This window comes from Tauraco erythrolophus, chromosome Z (assembly GCF_009769465.1).
Source record: "Tauraco erythrolophus isolate bTauEry1 chromosome Z, bTauEry1.pri, whole genome shotgun sequence".
Taxonomy (NCBI): Eukaryota; Metazoa; Chordata; class Aves; order Musophagiformes; family Musophagidae; genus Tauraco; species Tauraco erythrolophus.
In genome coordinates, this window is record NC_141496.1 from 62,040,602 (window position 1) to 62,057,224 (window position 16,623).

Genomic DNA, 16,623 nt, shown 5'->3' on the forward strand with positions numbered 1-16,623 from the left:
TGTGTCCACAGTAGTATCTGCAAGGTAACTCTTCCAAAGAGAGTAGATACTGGTGTTTTATATTGAAACATATATTGAACATCAAAGAGGGACATTTATAAGAAAACTATGAAAGCCAGAAGCTGAAGCTCTCATTGCTGGGAAGGTTTGAGGGGGAGGAGTTATTCCAAGAAGCATTTGGCATAGGGCATATTGTACAACTTGAAAGTCAGAAGGCTCATATTTCTCTATACTATAAGGCTAGTGGACTGACTGCAGAAATAGGTTTCAGACTAGTCATCAAAGATCATGTTTCTATAATAAAATATTTCAAATGTGAAACAAGAAATCAAGCCTCTCTGTCATTAGAGTGACAGACTGCCCATTGTTGGTAGGGCTTGTAAGGAACAAAGCCTGTTTGTCCTTCTCATGATATGTTCATTTACAAAGCCTCCAGCTTTTGGGGGTCCATGCTGCCTGCTCCTTGGCTGCCTGATTCATTCTCTGAAAGCATGCATAAAACAGTGTCCTCCAATCTTACAAGTACTCGTGTGTTTATGCTTAGCAGTGCTTACATCCCAGTGCAAAAAAGGGAATGACAGGCCAGCCCTTCAGCTGCTGTTGACAGTGATGTGGTGTGAGATGCTTAAATCCTTTCCTTTCTGGGACATCTTGTCCGTTGACTCTGGGAGACCTAAGAAGACAGTAGAAGTGGATGTCAGAATGTAAGCACACCTCCAAACCTGAAAGCACTGCCTTTATATGTGTACTCCCCCAATTAGCAGGAGAGCTAATTACCTGATGAGCTAATAATTTGAAAACATTTGTAGTACTTCCTCTGTTCCAGCTCTGGCCTGGATCTGAAGCCATATGAATTAGTGGTGCAGACAGATGCAGCTTTGCAGCTCGTGTTTCCCCAGTGGGAGTGACTGTGTGCTCCCCGTTGTGTGGTGTGGGCTCTGCTGGAGTTTCTTTGACTCCTTCACTCTCTCTCACACTGGTATGATGTCCTGATTCCACACATGATTCCCACTGCTGCCCGATGGCTCTGAAACAGGCTTCGGGAGGTGGCCTTTCATTACTTTCACTGGAGCTGTGACATAGGTTTTGTTCTAATGGTCGTCATGCAGAGCATGCATGTCTGTGTTTGGCTTCAGATGTTTGAATCTGATTAGAGAGCTTTTGCCAAAGTCCTTTCGCTTCAAGCTTCTTCAAAACAAACCTCATAAACTAATGTTCAAGGTGTGACTGTTAGTGTTGTCTGATGTGAAATTAGGCATGGGCTGAACCCTGGGGAAGGGAGCCTTGCTTAAGATGGCAAGGTGCTTACACAGGTGCCTGTAAGTCGGTGTCTTGGTTAAAGACAAGGCAGGACACTAAGATTTTGTTCAGGCAGTTCTATGCGCTCATGCCAACAGGCTTTGTATCTTGGTCACTTCCTGATGACATGGGAGGTAATCCCTCATAATGGGGCTGTTTGCCCAGGAGTTTGAGGAGCGGCTCCTGCTCCCTGAGCTCCAGAAAAGCGCTCTGGCAGAGATAGGGGAAGGTGTTATCAGTTGGAAACGGCCCACCCCTGCTTCATGTAGCACCTTTTCTGGCCAGGATTAAGCACTAACTGGTGGTGTGAGGGAGTTAGCATAGGCAGTTGTCATGCTGTATGGGTGCTGCTGTTCTAGGGCTGCTTTCAGGGAGCCCTGAGCGGTGAAATCTACGTGCAGGCACACACATGCCTTAACAGAATCAATTTTGCAGGCAGGTGCCAGGTGCCCTCTCCTTCCCAGCACTTGTTACATCTCTGTCCAGCAATGTCACCAAGGTCTTCAGTGCTCATGATAAGGCAGAGTGCAAATCAGAACAGAGAGTCAAGGACCTTGGTGACAGTACTTCCAAGAGCATGACATGACTGCTGGAATTGCCACCTGCAGTGGGTTTGTCTTAACTGCTTGCATGCACTAGATTTGCAACTGGTCCCAATGGCATTTTAGTAGAGGATAAAGCATTTGCAAGAAATAAGCTTTTCTCCTGTTTTGAAAGGTGGAGATACAACTTGTTGTTGGCCGAGGCACACTTCCTTTGTTTCCTTCTTCTCTCTCCAGAGCTCCCAAATGCTTTGTTCTGCAGTGCCATGGGGTAATAAATCAACAGGTAAAATTAAAGCTACCTTCTTTGGTTGTTGCTAACAGTTACGCATATAAGCCAGTCTAGCTGGTATTTACTTCATTGTTCTTAGTTTTCAGTGATCCCAAAGGGCATGTTTCTATTTTTCTTGAAACCAACCCAACTAAAGAAAAATGGAGCAATGAACTAGGCAGAGGGAAACAAACATCGCCTAAGGAATTGCATCAGATCTCAGGCTATTACTCCACATGTGCCCTGCCTTTTCCAGTTGTATTGCTCGTGGTGTAGGAGAAACATCAGCTGGGTGGCATCCTCTGCTGATGTTGCACCCTGCTGCGCAGGCAGATGTTGAGACTGAAGCACTTTGAAGCCTGTCTGGTCAGTGCTGGTAGTGCTACTTTTATTTTAACAGGTAAAGGATGATGGAGGGCCTGGGCTGAAGAGCAGCCTTGGGAGGAGAGGCTTTCTGGTGGTATGTGTCCTGCTGGATGATTATCAGAGTACTCAGGGAAACAGGATGTTGTGCATTAACTGCTAGATGATGTTAAGGTGATAGCTAACCTCCCTCCTTATGTCTTCTCCTTAACAAAAATGACTCCACTCCCTCAAGCTAAACATTCAAATTGATTCTTACACCTGCCTACCTCTCCCTAATTAAGCTGATTTCCTCCCTGACTTCACTAGGGAAGGATCCTAGCAGAAACCAGCCAGGCTAGAATGAAGACTAACAAACCATAAATCCAGGTGGCCTTCACTCCCGGAAACACCTGCAGACACCAGCTGCGGCAGGGTAGCATTCCTGCCGTTGCATGGTTGCATATAAATAAACTGGGTTCTCTGATACTCTGTTCTATAGGGACATGCAGGTCCATGCCTTTCCTTTAGGTCAGGGAAAATCTTGCCAAAAGGGCTGCCCTGTGGTATCGGCAGAGAGATCTTGACTCATAGGAGTGGGTAGGAAGGCTGCTTACGGGTTATTTTGTGCTAGCCCTTGGCAGAACTCACCAGGGCAAACTTGGCTGCTGCTGCCTCCCAGCCCAAAGCATCCAGCCAGGGAGGGAGCCCAGGACTGCATGGGAACCAGTGTGATTCAGCTTTGGTCAGATGCGGTCTGTCAGAATGGAGTGAGTGGAACAAATTGCTGGTACTGGGTACTTGAATTGCAGAAAGGGTTTTGTAGTGTGCCATGTTGATTGAGCGGTTAGGCACAGACCTGAGTGTCCTTAGATTTTGCTTTTTTTTGGTAAGTGACCAGAAGTTGTGCAGGCAATTGTGGATCTTCTGAAAAATCCTTTCCAAAACATTCTTGGAAGGGCACTTTAAGTCCCTCGTTACAGGTAGTGGACAAAGTCTGTATGAATCAAATAGGTCTGTTATTTTTTGTCCTAAACTGAGACTGAGGGGCTGATAGTCAAGAGAAAGACAAAGATAGAGAAGTCTCTCTATGACAGTGTGGGTCCCAAGTTGTGTGTTGGGCAGTTAGCTGTGCAGCTTTTGTTAGAGAGGTGGCATGATATTTACTGAATTACACATTTGCACTGTTGCAGCTTTCAATAGTTTACTTTCCTTAGCATTTTGAAGCCAAAGATGATATTAAAGTAATAAAATTATGTTTATAGAAGTTTAGGCACAGCAGCATTAAATCTGTTACCAGGAAAATCATACTTGTGTCCCATGAGGCTAAGAACTTTCAGAGGTTTCTTTTTCTGTAACAGCATTGTTATTACATTACTTTGCTTAGAGGTTGAGATAGGTGAACAGATACAGCATAACATGCATTGCTGTCTTCTGGTTCTGCAGAACTGGGCTTTGGTGCCTGGTTTTGGTCTGAACCTCCCTTCTGCTGAGATGCTTTTGAAGTGAGAGGTTTAGAGTTATGTCAGCTTGGATTCAAGGTGAGTATGGATGTGAGAGGGAAAGATTGAAATCTCTTTGAAAGTGGAATTCAAAAAAAGCTCGTGCAGTGTTACGTTGAATCTGGCCTTGCTGTAGTGTCGGCACTGTACTAGGTGACAAGAGCTTGAGAAAATAATTTCTGAGAATCCTATCACAGAAGATCATGAACCCGGTTAACACATGAGGAGAATCACAAGTATGTCAGCGTTGGTCTACATTGGTGAAGGGCCACACTGGCAATTCGATTAAGATCAGCTAACCTGATGGTGCCAGCTAATGGTTTGACAGCATGCGGGGAGGCCAGCACTGCCCATATCTACAATTAGCAACACAGCTATTCCAACAGATAATCAAATCACTGTACCTTAAAGGCACCATCTTTATCTTGCTGTTAACTTGTCTAGATAAAGACACAGTGATAAAGAAAACAAGCATCGCTTACTGTGTGTGTCACAGTATAACTAATATTGGTATGTGCTGCACAAGCAGGACAGTGTGAAAAAGTTCCAGGTGCTTTCTTTAGTCTCTTGACACTCTTCAGCCTGATCTGTCAATACTGACTTTTATTTTGAACCAGAAAATAAAATACAGAGTGTTAAGTAAACAATTACACCTTTCACACTATTGTCTCCTTTTTGTATGCAGCCTTATCAGTACAGGCTAGTACCAGCATTAACTTGCTGAAAACTTACGCTCAGTGTTAACTTCAATTTGCACTTATTTTCTATGTTTTCCACTCTGACACGATTTCTGGATTTGTTCTTGGTGACTTCTAATCTGAGAGTCTCAATAAATTGCCTGATTTGTGGAAGATTGCATTTGGTTTATTTAAGCTACAGTCTGAGATCGTTTGAGAGAGCAAGACAGAGACTTTTCACAGCGTGGTGTTAGTCCTCTAGGAAATTGGCACCACTGTCATCTGGTGAAAAGTTCATCTCTCTTGGGGGATTTCTGTGGGGCTGAGCTCTCATGAGTGGCTGTTGTGAAATTGCCACAGTTGGAGAAAGCCCCTGTCCACTTCTGTGTCCGAATTGGTGCTGAAGCCAGAGTGCCTAAGTTGGATATGACCTCCCATATCTCTCAAGTTAATATTCACCTTTGGAGCCTTCTCTAGTAAGAATACATTTTGTCTTCAGTGTGGATTAGAAACACTTATTACCTAATTTTTACAACATTCCTGGGATCTAAATAAATAAAGAGATGCTAAGGAACTGGAGCCCTCATTCTGAAACACAGTAGGTTGTGGCAGTTTTCAATGTAATCAGGATGCAAAAAAAAGTGATGGCTTTGAAATATTGTTGATGTTGAATCAAAGTTAATTTTTACCCAAGCAAGAGGATAGAACACCACTTGACCAAATTTTTTGAAAATCCATGAGACTTCAGTTTTTGTAGGCAGCCTTTTTCATGGGAAGTAGATACTGTTCTCTTTAAATATTTTTTGTTGTTGTTTAAATCAAACAACATATTCTGTCTCCTGTTGCTAAATTTCTTTGCAGCTTCAACAACCTGAAGAATTCTTCACTTCCAACGTTAGGATTTTTCTTAGCATTGCTGTGTTTTATCAGGTAGCAATTGTCTTGTTTGTGTCTTGATTGTGTCTTGTTTGAGATGTTTTTAGTTCAGGTTACAGGTTTTGTGCTTGTGTCATGCTTTGCATATGTTTTGTTTCCAAATTCTGGAAAAATTATTTTTAAATTTTATTTCTCTTTTTAATTTTTAAATTTTATTTCTCTTCCTTTGGACTTGAGTCTCAAAAGCGAAACCAAACTACTATTCGTAAGGACAGCTTTCCAACGGCCAACTAAATTGAAACACAGGGAGAAACAATGGGAGGTTGAAATAATTTAGATGTAGATATGTTTTCAGCGTAAGTAGAGAGTGTTTCTGCTTAAGCTGATTGGGATATAATGGTTAGCTTATCCCTGTCAATCTTTAGCACTTTTTGCTACTCTTGGATTAGTTTGACCCATTGTTCTGGAGGTGGCTTCTGCTGTTGTGTGCTAGATAAGGAACATTAAAATTTGGCAATAAATCCAGAGGCGTCAGGTCTTCCTGAATGTAGGGGAAGTAAGAGCCACTATGATCTGTGGGCTGCAGACTTGATACTGTGTTAAACTTTAAACGTCGTCTAAGTTAAGTTCCTCACATCTGCAAGAAGTGAGAGGAGGGGAGCTGTGGCAGGGTGAGACTTCACACCCAAGGGAGGGGTGGATTTTTCTCTTCTCAACAGCGTTTTTATGCAAGGCTAAACAAATATAAGTACAAGACAGGGTGCTTTGATCCTGGGCAGCTCTGCCTGTCGTTTTGCTTCAGGTTCATCATCACCCATGCTGTTTTCATAGGGGAAGCCTTTCAAACAGGGTGGCTGGTACTGTCATAAGTTTCAAGCAGTGTGATACCTGATCTAGTTGAGAGGCATCTCTGCCCATGACAGGGAGGTTGGATTAGATGATCTCTAAGGTCTCTTCCAGCCTATGCCATTCTGTGATTCTATGATACTGCTGGAGTGGCTCTGCCTGTTTTGTGGCTTTAAAATGGTTCTGTTATAGGCTTCTTCTGTTTACATTTGAACCGGCAGTCTCCCAGATGCTTATTCATGTGGCCGGCTCATGAAAACTCTTTTGTTGTTAGTAATGGTCATTTGATTAAAATGTCCAGTCCCACTTTTTCCTGTGCCTTGAGTTTCCACTGAATTTAAGGTCACTTGCTCAAGTACAAAGAATTCTGGACGGGGTCCTCCTTGGTCACAGTTCATACTTTCAACTTCTGCTTAGCTCCATTCTTTTTAATAGCATAAGGTCATTCCTTGTGTGCTTACATTAGTGTTTGCCATTGGAATGGTGGTATGTGGCTGGATGTCACCATGGTGTTTGGTTTCTAGTCTGTCTATTGATTTTTTTTTTTAAATGTATTTTACTGTGGCTGAGTTGATGTTTTGAAACGTCTAAAATCTGCCTGCTACTTAGACCAAAATGTTCCTAGTGCAGCCAAAATCCAGTCTTAACAGCAAACCTTTACTTTCTGCCTCAAGCACTTCTCTTTCTCTGAGCTGGATTTGACCTTTAAGACCTTTTCCATAGCCTGTACCAGCCCTAAATGTATTCTATATACCAGTCCTGAAAATAATTTTGTTATAATAATGAAGTATTCTATCTGATCAGATCTGAGGTCCATCATCTCTGTGGCTGACGAGCCAATTCAAAGGCTGAGAAATTTGCACTTTGTCCATATTTTGTGAAAATTAGCAGGAGAATTTTTCAGCCACTTACACCCCATGTGATTTGGAGCTCTATTCAGGATTTGCTTCTTAAAGCAATGCAGTGAAGATACTGTGAATGTTTCCTTTAAGCCTGCTTCATTTTCTTGTATGCTGTTAGAAGCCTGAATAAATTTTATTCTGTTTCTTTTTTTTTTTTTTTTTTTTTTGTCAGCAAGCTATATTTCACAGTTGTCTGTGCTCATGACAGAATTCACCTTGCAGCTGGGGAAGATGCATGAGTATCTCTTCTGTGGTGTTACATAGGGCCTGGGTAGGTGGTTGGATGTGTCCCTTCATAGATGGAAGCTCTGCAGGCTGCATTTTCTGGCAGGACTGCTGATGACCAGCCTGGGGCTTTTGCTTCTGTGCCTTGTATATTTGCTTTCTCATGCAGAGTTGTCATGTGTGTGGTACAGGATGGGGACATGATGGCATTTGGGGCTTTTGAAGTACTACCCAAAGAGAGGTACGAGCCTTGCGTTCTGCTGGTGACTTTCCATGCAGGTTGGAGGTGATCTCTGGTTAAGTGAGTGCTCGCTTAGGTGTTATCTAATGTCTGCAGAGGCAGCAGTGTTACATGTCTGATGGATGCAGAGCAGAGAGCTGTAGCCTGCCATCAAAACAGGTCAAGCCGTGGCTGCTGAAGGAATGGCACTTGGACTTTGAGCAAATTAGGCTTGGATTTTCGCACTAGCCTATCCTGCACAACAAGCCTGCTGAATTGCTTTATTTCTTGTCAGCAAATCAGGGCATGGCTGTCCAACTTGTTCAGAGGACAGTTTTAGCTCCTGCCAGTATCAGAAGGGATACAGGCAGCTCTGAGAGCTATTCACACCACACAGGCGGAAGACTGTCTTATAGGAAAAGGAAAATTAAAACATAGTAATTGCTTTAAAAAAAGGAAAACCTTGAAAAATATTACTTTATCATTCTTTCTGGACGTGTTGTCTGATGTTAGGAATATAATGAGGGCAGATGAAAACTTGCTGCCTTGCCAAGCCCAGCACTGGCGCATCTGAAATGTTTACTTTTCATTTTGTAGATCGGGGTCATTGGCTCAGTGGGGTACAATGCTGTAACAGGTTTCAACATTAGGAGATCACTGTTTTCCCTGGGTGATCATCAGTTCACAAGTCATTCAGTCTTCAGTTCCACTGTTGAACTTGTTTGAAAGCCCGTTTTTATTTTTCTAGGAGCTAGCTTCAGACACCTTTTGTCTATAAATCACAGTGATGGGTTACAAGTGTGGAAAATCTGTTGAGGTGTTCAAGTGCACCCATCATGCATTCCTGAGGAATACTTCCCAGATACTTCATTGAAAAATTAATACGGAATTCCAGTGTACAAGGTGTTTCTGCAGCAGCACTTGGTTTGCCTGCTCTGGTCCTCTCGCCACGTGAGGGTCTGCTGAATGCTAGAGCAGGTTTCTAGCCGGAGTCCTTGTAGTGCTCACCTGCGCTATCAGTAAATGCTTTCAACTGCTGGAGCTCGAGCTTCAGCTCTCACTCTCGGCTTCAGCCCCTTCATGGGCTTATGTCTTGGAAAAACTCCTGTAGCTGGGATATGACCAATGAAGAAGTGATACCCTGGGTGAAGTTGGTCCGTGTGATCAGGGAGCCTTGCGGTCTTGTCCACCGGTTGTGGCCGGGGGCTGTGCTGGCCGGCCAGTCAGCCATGCCGTCTGGCTGGCATGGGTCTCTGCGTAACTGCCCTTGTGTGAGAGCGCTGCGGAGGTGCCACACACACACTTCCCTCGCTGTGGAAGTGTGGTTTTACCTGAGTGGGGGGTGAGGAGCTGTTATATCTGAACCCTTTGTGCAGGGAGAAGAAAATGCCTTATTTGCTCACTTGCCACTCATCCTTGCTCTGCTCCTTCTTTTAACTCGTGGAGACAGGTGCCTCTGCCTGTAACGTGCTTGGAACGCACTTGTCTGTCTTATCTCCTTCAGGCACTTGTGGAAACCAGCTGACTGTAAAGACTAATCTAAAGCTTCTCATGCTCCGTCATGTCTTGCTGTTTCATCTTGCCATGATGCCTTAATACTGCTCTTATGAAGATGATTGGGTTGCCCTATGAGCAGTGTCTGCAATGAGAAATAAAGGGTCATAATTTAACACCAGCTTCTCTGTAGCCTTGGTGCTTCGCTGTGGCAGGCTTAGTCAAAGGCTAGTAAGTCTTCCAACCGCAATGGATATACCGAGAATAACATAATTGTTTTCTGCCTTGCATGTTCCATTGGTAGGGATTGAAATCTCCTGAAGATAAGTAGTCATTTTTGTTGATGGGACACACTGCTCTGCTTTCCTTTTAGCTTCTGAATTAATTTATGGCATGAATCTCCTTCTTCCAGTTCCTTGTAGGGACTTACGGCATGTGAAGCCGGGAAGTAAACAGTAGATCCAACTGTTGTGTTGTTTTCAATGAGCTTGTTAGCTTTAAACTGGCTGAAAATCTGGTTTATTGTAGATTATGGGCATAAACCCTTTGGGCAGAAACCCCACAAACTGATGTCAGACGTGGTGAGCTTTGTACTCTATGGTGGACTGAGATAAAGTGAAATACCGCTTGTGTGCCTTTTATTTTTAGAAGGCAGTGTTCAGGATATGAAAACTCTAGCCACAATTTCCTTGGCTTTTTTTCTACCCTATTGTTTAATTTTAAAAGACTGTGCACCGTTAAGTTTCTGGAGAAAGGTATGAGCCCTCTGTGCTTCCAAGTGAAGCAAGAAAAGTTTGAGGAGAATAGTCTTGCTGTGTAACCTGTCCCCACAGGTTTTTGTCCCACTTGTCTATGGATCTTCTGTCATTGCTGGAAATGGTCACTGCTTACTGTAGGACTTGTCATGGTCATACTTGTAGTAAGATCAGCAAATTACAACTGTTTCCCAGCTGTGGTTTCTCATGCTGTTTCCTGCATGAGCCACCTTTTGAGCTTGTGAAAGTAACTAGGGATGATTTTCTAGATTGAGAACACTAAAAGCATCTGACTGTGGAGAATGTGTGGACTGTGGACACTTTCTTCACCGCACAATCAGCGCTTCAGTTTGAGAGAACCCCTATGGAGACACCACGTAGCACTGACTTGCTATTTTTTTAATAATGAACATTTTTTGTTTACCTGCTTGTTTTAACCAATAATGTAGCGAGTGTGAAGGTTCTGTTTTTCTTTGCTAATTCATGTGGATGTCTTTTGCTCCTTGAGTAGTTTGTTTGTTTTTTTTTTTTTCCTGTTGTCACAATGATTTGGTTATCAAGGAATGAATGACCAGCCTAGCTCTGTGCTCAGGCATGAAGATGCTGGAAAAGGTTGAGCTGTCAGGAGAATGTGAATCTTAAAGATGTAAAACAGTGTGTCAGTCCTGTAGGGGATGCTCTGCAATCTGAAAATCATGAGTTTCTGGTTTCCATGCCCAGAATTCAGAGCCCGACGTCGGTTTGAACTGTGTGGAAACAGGCAGCTGTGCCTTTTGTGAAGTCAGTATCTGTGAAATGCTGCCATGTGTGATTGTCTAATCCTGAACTGTGACTTTAGAGAGGAAAGGTGGTTCTGTGGTTAAGGCACAAGACCTCCAGGTTTGGGAGCTCTTGGTTCCACTGGAGGTTTTCTTATGTGACTGTAGGGAGGACCTTCCTAGCTGCCCCATGTGTGAAATGGATTTCTCTTCTGCTTGTTTCATGCGGATGGGGACCGTCTCCTACTTTGTTGCCATATAGTGCCTGAGCTGAAGGTAGGCAGAACAAAAGCATTTCAGCCCCACTGGGCCTGCTGGAATTGGGCGTTATTTGCATGGTTTATAAGCAAAGCTTCTGTTTATGTTCTCTGCTGTTCTGCTGTTGCTCCCTTGGGGTCAGGACTGAAACCATAAAAGTAGTCTGCCATTGAGAACAAGCTACCTCAGTATTCTTTCTGCAGACGTGCATCCTACCACTAAACAGCGGAAATGGTTCACATCAGATCTGACTGTCTTTGAGCATGGTAGCTCGGTCTGACATCAAGTTCACCTCCACATTTGTGCCTGGAGCCTGTTTCAGTTGCTGGGATCTGAGGTTTCGACCAAGAGGCTGCTCCCTGTGGTGGTGATGAGGGGAGCCTGCAGGACTGTAGCTCTCCTGGTGTTCTGTTGAAAATCAGGGGGAGGGGGAAGGAGAGACTGCATGTCCATGTTGGCAAAGTTCATGGAGAGACTTCTTTCCAATGTGCTGCCTGGATGCTGCAGCTGCATTGCTTTCTGCCAGCCAGCTTGTAGTAGCTGACTGTACCAATGCTCTTGGTCAGTCTGAAGTGCAAGAGAAGATGCATGAGTTAAATCACGTTCGAGCTTGACATATTTTGCCTCGTGTTTTTTGAGCAACTTGATAGCGTGTCTGAGCTTTTATGGCAGGAAAATATTGCAGCAGTAGGCCTCTGGTTGTAAAATGTGTTCTTCTACTCCAAATGTTTGCATTATTAGGTAAGCTTGGTATTAGCCTTCAAAAGACTCGCCTGTTTCTTTTGTTTTCTATTTTTGGAGGAGATCTTTTAACTAAGGCTCTTGTGTTTCCTTAGGTCCTAGTGGGCAAGCACTCTTGGAAGAGAATGGCTGTTTTCAAGAGGAAACCTCTGTTAGCTCTTGTCCTTTTCAAGTATCCAGGGCAGGAACTTAGACTGGTTTCAGTCTTCAGTGCTTTTCTGTGGTTTCATGTGCCAAGTCATTATGCATGCCTCTGTGATTGAGGGGGATTGTGTAAGACACTGTGCCACAAGTGGTGGAAGTAGGACCAGATGGGATGGGAGAGAAAATACATTCTAAGAAAGGCTGGCCATTTGCTTTAGGCACTGCAGTGGGATCGTGGTGTTGGGATTCAGTCCCTTGGCCTTGCAGAGCTTCCATGTGTGGTCTTGGGCAGACAAAGATTATGACCAGTGAGCGTGGGTTCACGGCCAGCCAGCTGGAAGCCAAGCATTGTCCCACAAGCAGTTTTGATAACTTTACGTTCTGTTCCCTTCATGTTTTCCTCCAAATGATGATGAAAACTCCTTCAGACGTTTGTAGGAGTTGCTTTGGAAGGCAGCTTCAATTTTCAGCAAATCCTAGTGCTGAGCAAGTCTGAATATGGTCATCATGACAAAAAGGGAGGGGAGAAATGCCCTGTTAACTCTGGGCTGGTTAATTACAGCTGTGGAAGATGACAGGCTCTTTCTTACTCTCCATCATGATTATGGACAGGCCAGCAGGAATCTCAATGTAGTTCAGGTTGCTTTCCTGCAATTATCTGTAGAGTATGTCCCCGACCAAGAAAATCCTGCTTCCGTATGGCAAAAAAGTCCCAAACCAAACCCAAGAACAAAAAAGTCTAAGAAACCCAAAAGCAAAACAACAATGAGGAAACAGAAAAGTAGGAGAATTACTACTTGGCTACGTTTTTTTTTTAAAGATGTGTGGCCCTTTAAGAGGAACTTGAAAAATATTTTAAACAAGGATAGATTGAGTGAAAAAGCTTGCAAACATCTTATCTCTGTATGCCAGTGTGCCTTCTGCCAGCTACCCCTTTGTCCATCTGAGTTTCTGAACTATTGATGATCTCACCAAAGAATAAACACGCTGCAGAAGTGTTTAGGGAGTTCAGCACATTTAGGAAGTAACCAAGGAATCAGGGTGGGGGCAATTTTTCCTCCAGTTGCGGTGAAGCAGGGAGCTTAGCCTCTGCTGGAAAGAGAAGGACATTTTTATGTTACTGCAGGAGCCAGCTCTTTCCCCAGTCTTTTCCCAGGCTGGGAGAGGGGAAAGTGGTTGATTTTGGTGATAGGGTGCAGTGGGGTGTTTGCATGGCGTGGTCAAAACCAACATATTGCTGAGTGGTTCTGCTTTAGGGGAGGGAGGAGAGTGAGGGAGGAACTTTCGTCCCAGAGTAACCTCTGCGTCGCCTCAGCAGAGGGGGATGATTTACTTTTTCGCGTGGAACAAAAAGGCAACAGGGAATTTGTAACTGGATATGTAGACGAGAGAGCAATGACCGTCAGTAACCCCCACGTGCTTCGTGCTGCAAGAGCAGAGCGCGTGGCTTCCTCCATCGCCAGCTGCTCTGCCAGGCTCCAGCCTTGGGAAGCAGAAGTGGCACCCGGACCGCCAGCCTCCCTGTTTCCGCTGGTGGCACCCTGAGTGCCCAGCATGCTTTTTCCTGAGGGTTGGGGTTCCTTGAGGGTGTCACCTGCTGAGCTAAGCAAAAAATGTGAAAGAGGAGGAAAAAAATGTTCTGTTGAAGCTGTTCCCTATAGAAGCGGGAAAGTATGAACTCTTGGGGCTCCCTTGCATTTCTTTCCTATTAGAGCTCATTGTTTTCCACTGTTTGCCATGGGCTGCGACATCCTCTCTTCCTAGAGTAGAAAAAGCAGTGTGACACCTAGCTGATTGAGTTGGCTTAGCCTGGAAGTCTTCACATTGGTAAATCCCATGAAACTTGCTGTATCTGCTGTTCCTAATACAGCTACTTTCCTCATTGCTGCTTATTTAAGCATATTACAGATAGAATTGTCCCCTCTTTTAAAAAAACAAACAAACAATCAACAAAACAACCACAAACACAAAACCAAACCAACCCCAAACAGTGTGAGGGTCAGTTGCTTAAGTTCTAGGTTTGTGAGGTTTAACAATGTACATAGATTGTAATTGCCAGATGGTTCCCCTCTGCTGTGATGGAGACACACGTTTGTTTTAAAGCCAAGAACTGAAACACCAGTGGTTTCAGAAGGTGAAGAAAATGGAACTAAAAAGAATTTGCTGAAATTTGGCCGCGTGGTTGAGATCGCTTCCTAGATCTGCGTGTGATTCTGTATCATATCAGTGTGTTTGCATGTGTCAGACTTTGAAATTTATGGTAGAATATATCTGCTATTAACGTAATTAAATACAGGCTAGTAAATCAGCAGTCCACACACCAGCTCAGTCTCGTGTTCAGTAACAACACGGGGATTAAGTAAAGCTGCACCTTTGTACAAGGCTAATGCTGGAGGAGATTTCACCCCAGATGAGGGGAGCATCTTCATGTGCCTTGCTTCTTCCATGTGTGTATATGCAGATTGAGCTGAAGTAGCGATGTTAAAGGGAGTGGTTTTTAAAGGTTATTTTTTTTTTGAGATTAAGACATCATGGATTGACATCTCTGAAAGCTGCCAAGTTTCAGAGCACTTTGCCAGCAGCTCCTCTTTTCCCTTTGTCCTATGGTTTGTGTAATTCCCTTTCCCCCATTTGCAGGCTTTACTTTTCCTGTTCAGAGCTCTCACATGGGTTTCCTTTTGGCTTTGCCCTGATCACAATGTTGCTTGTTTTGTCACTTTCCAGACTTGAAACTTCGGGATTTCCTGGTTGACAACGAGACACTCTCAGGCTTCCTCCTTCATAATGTGTCCATGCCATCATCTGCAGTAGAGCAGCTACTGGATGCAGGGGTCAACCTCCAGCAGGTAAAGAGCACTTTCAACCACTAGCATAATGCTTGTCTATTGTTTGTTTAACCATAGTGCCAAGATCTACAGTGCAGGAGCCCTCTGTGCTAGGTGTTGTACAAACCCAGAGGAAAATGTAATTCCTGCTTCTCTCTTCCCCCTTGCCCTCAATTTACTGTTTTATTTGGTTGTAAGCTGTGAAAGGACTCTGAGACCCACATGCAAATGGTTTGATCTGTGTAATAAAATAGCCTACTGTCCTTCAGGTTAAATTGATTTTCTTTCCTGTGAGGTGTTTTTGTTTTTTTTTACACAAGTAAAACATTAATTAGGTTGCTAGTGCTGTTTGAACTGCTTTACTTTGATTAGAAATAAAAATGGGGTGGTGGTTTGGTCACTCAGCATGGAGTGGAGCATGGTTTCTGTGTGCTGCTCTGCCTTAGATTCCCATGCAGCCGAAGGAGACATGCTTTTCTATCTGTGGCCAGTTCTTCAAGACAGACAGGAAACTTGTACATTATGTAGTACAATAGAGTCCTGATCTCAGATGAAACTCCTGAGTGCTCCTGTGATTGCCTTCATGACATAGGCAGCGATGACAGTGAGCTGGAGCCTCTGTCTTGGCATGGCTGACTACCGTTGTTAAGCTCAGAAGGTTTTTCTGGCTAGACGGCATGAATTGGTCCACCAGCATCCTTTCTAATGCAGAAGACAGAACTGGTTGCTTCAGACTTTGAATGAAGATCTGTGGTTCTCTTAAGGCAGTGCAAAAGGAGGACTTCCATTCTGCTTCCCAACTCCAGATCGGATCTTTTCTTTGAAGTAGGGTTGATTAATAGACCTTTCTGACTTTGTTTTCCTGTACTTACACATGCTGTCTCCCTTCGCACGCATTGTCTCGTTCTTCAGCGAATTCTATCAAGCCATCTGTTCTAGTGCATTTTCATATTTAATCCTACAAGTTAATGGTAAATCCTACCAAAAAAAGTAAAGTGAAAATAACCTCTTACCCTTTTTAGGCTGCAAGTTTTGTTTTACTCAAAACTAATTTGCCTGAAATTCGTGCCAGTTTAAAACAGAATTGTGCTATGGATGGTTCTGCAAGGATAACTAGAAGGCTTCAGAAACAACAATACAGTCATTCTCCCTAAGCTGATGGAAAGTAGAAAGATTTTTCAGAGGCAAAAAAGCTAGCTCTGACCTTATGTTGTCTGACTGCCATATTATGTTGGTTATATACAGCAAAGCCAGTGGAAGGAGAAGAAAAACTTAGCTTTTATCTATGTAATGTATCTGAAGGATAGTGAAGAGGTAATCAGTCAGCTAGGTTTTGCTTTTGAATGCTTTAAGCCTTGTTCTTGTTTTTGAAATTCTTGTGCTGATTCTGCCAGGACACTGAGGGTGATGTTGTTTAATCTTAATGGAGGCTTGTACTCTGGAATGGCAGGAAGAGCTAATCTAAGCAACAGGGAAGTAAGCTGCAGAGGAGAGCAGTTGCCCACCTAATCTTTCTTTGAGCACTTCTCTAATACAGATGATAACTGTGAGTCATGTAGTCATCCTGCAGGAGGGGAGAGCTCTGCTTCTCAGAGTGGACCCCTTTGATTTTGGTGGAGATCTGACCTTGCTACTGAGCTGCACAGTGACTGCAGTATTAATAGTGGTCTCTGACTGTGTGAGTGGGTCACAGCTTCATTTACAAGGTCATACAGAAGGGCCTATTCAGAGTATGCAAACCTCTCACAGAAAATACAGCCTTCTTCTGCAGACTGTTAGTGTCCTGTGGTCGTTCAACAAGCTTAGAAGTTGGGATTTGCAAGCAGAAGTGAGGAACTGAGATCACCATTGTTCATTGGTGTTACTGTAGTGACACTGCTCCAACATGCCAAGCAGGGTCTTGCATCTGGCATACTGAATACACTGCAAATACATAAAAATGGCCA

The 16,623-nt window shown here is 43.7% G+C and overlaps 1 protein-coding gene across 4 annotated transcripts in view; it reads left to right on the plus strand.

Annotated features, from left to right (window-relative positions):
• Positions 1-16,623, plus strand: part of ABCA1 (ATP binding cassette subfamily A member 1) — a 93,826-nt gene that overhangs the window by 27,318 nt on the left and 49,885 nt on the right. For all 4 annotated transcript variants that reach the window (XM_086629940.1, XM_086629941.1, XM_086629943.1 and 1 more), the window contains exon 6: positions 14,577-14,698. In XM_086629940.1, the coding sequence (XP_086486066.1) occupies positions 14,577-14,698 (122 nt within the window). The remainder of the gene's footprint in view (positions 1-14,576; positions 14,699-16,623) is intronic.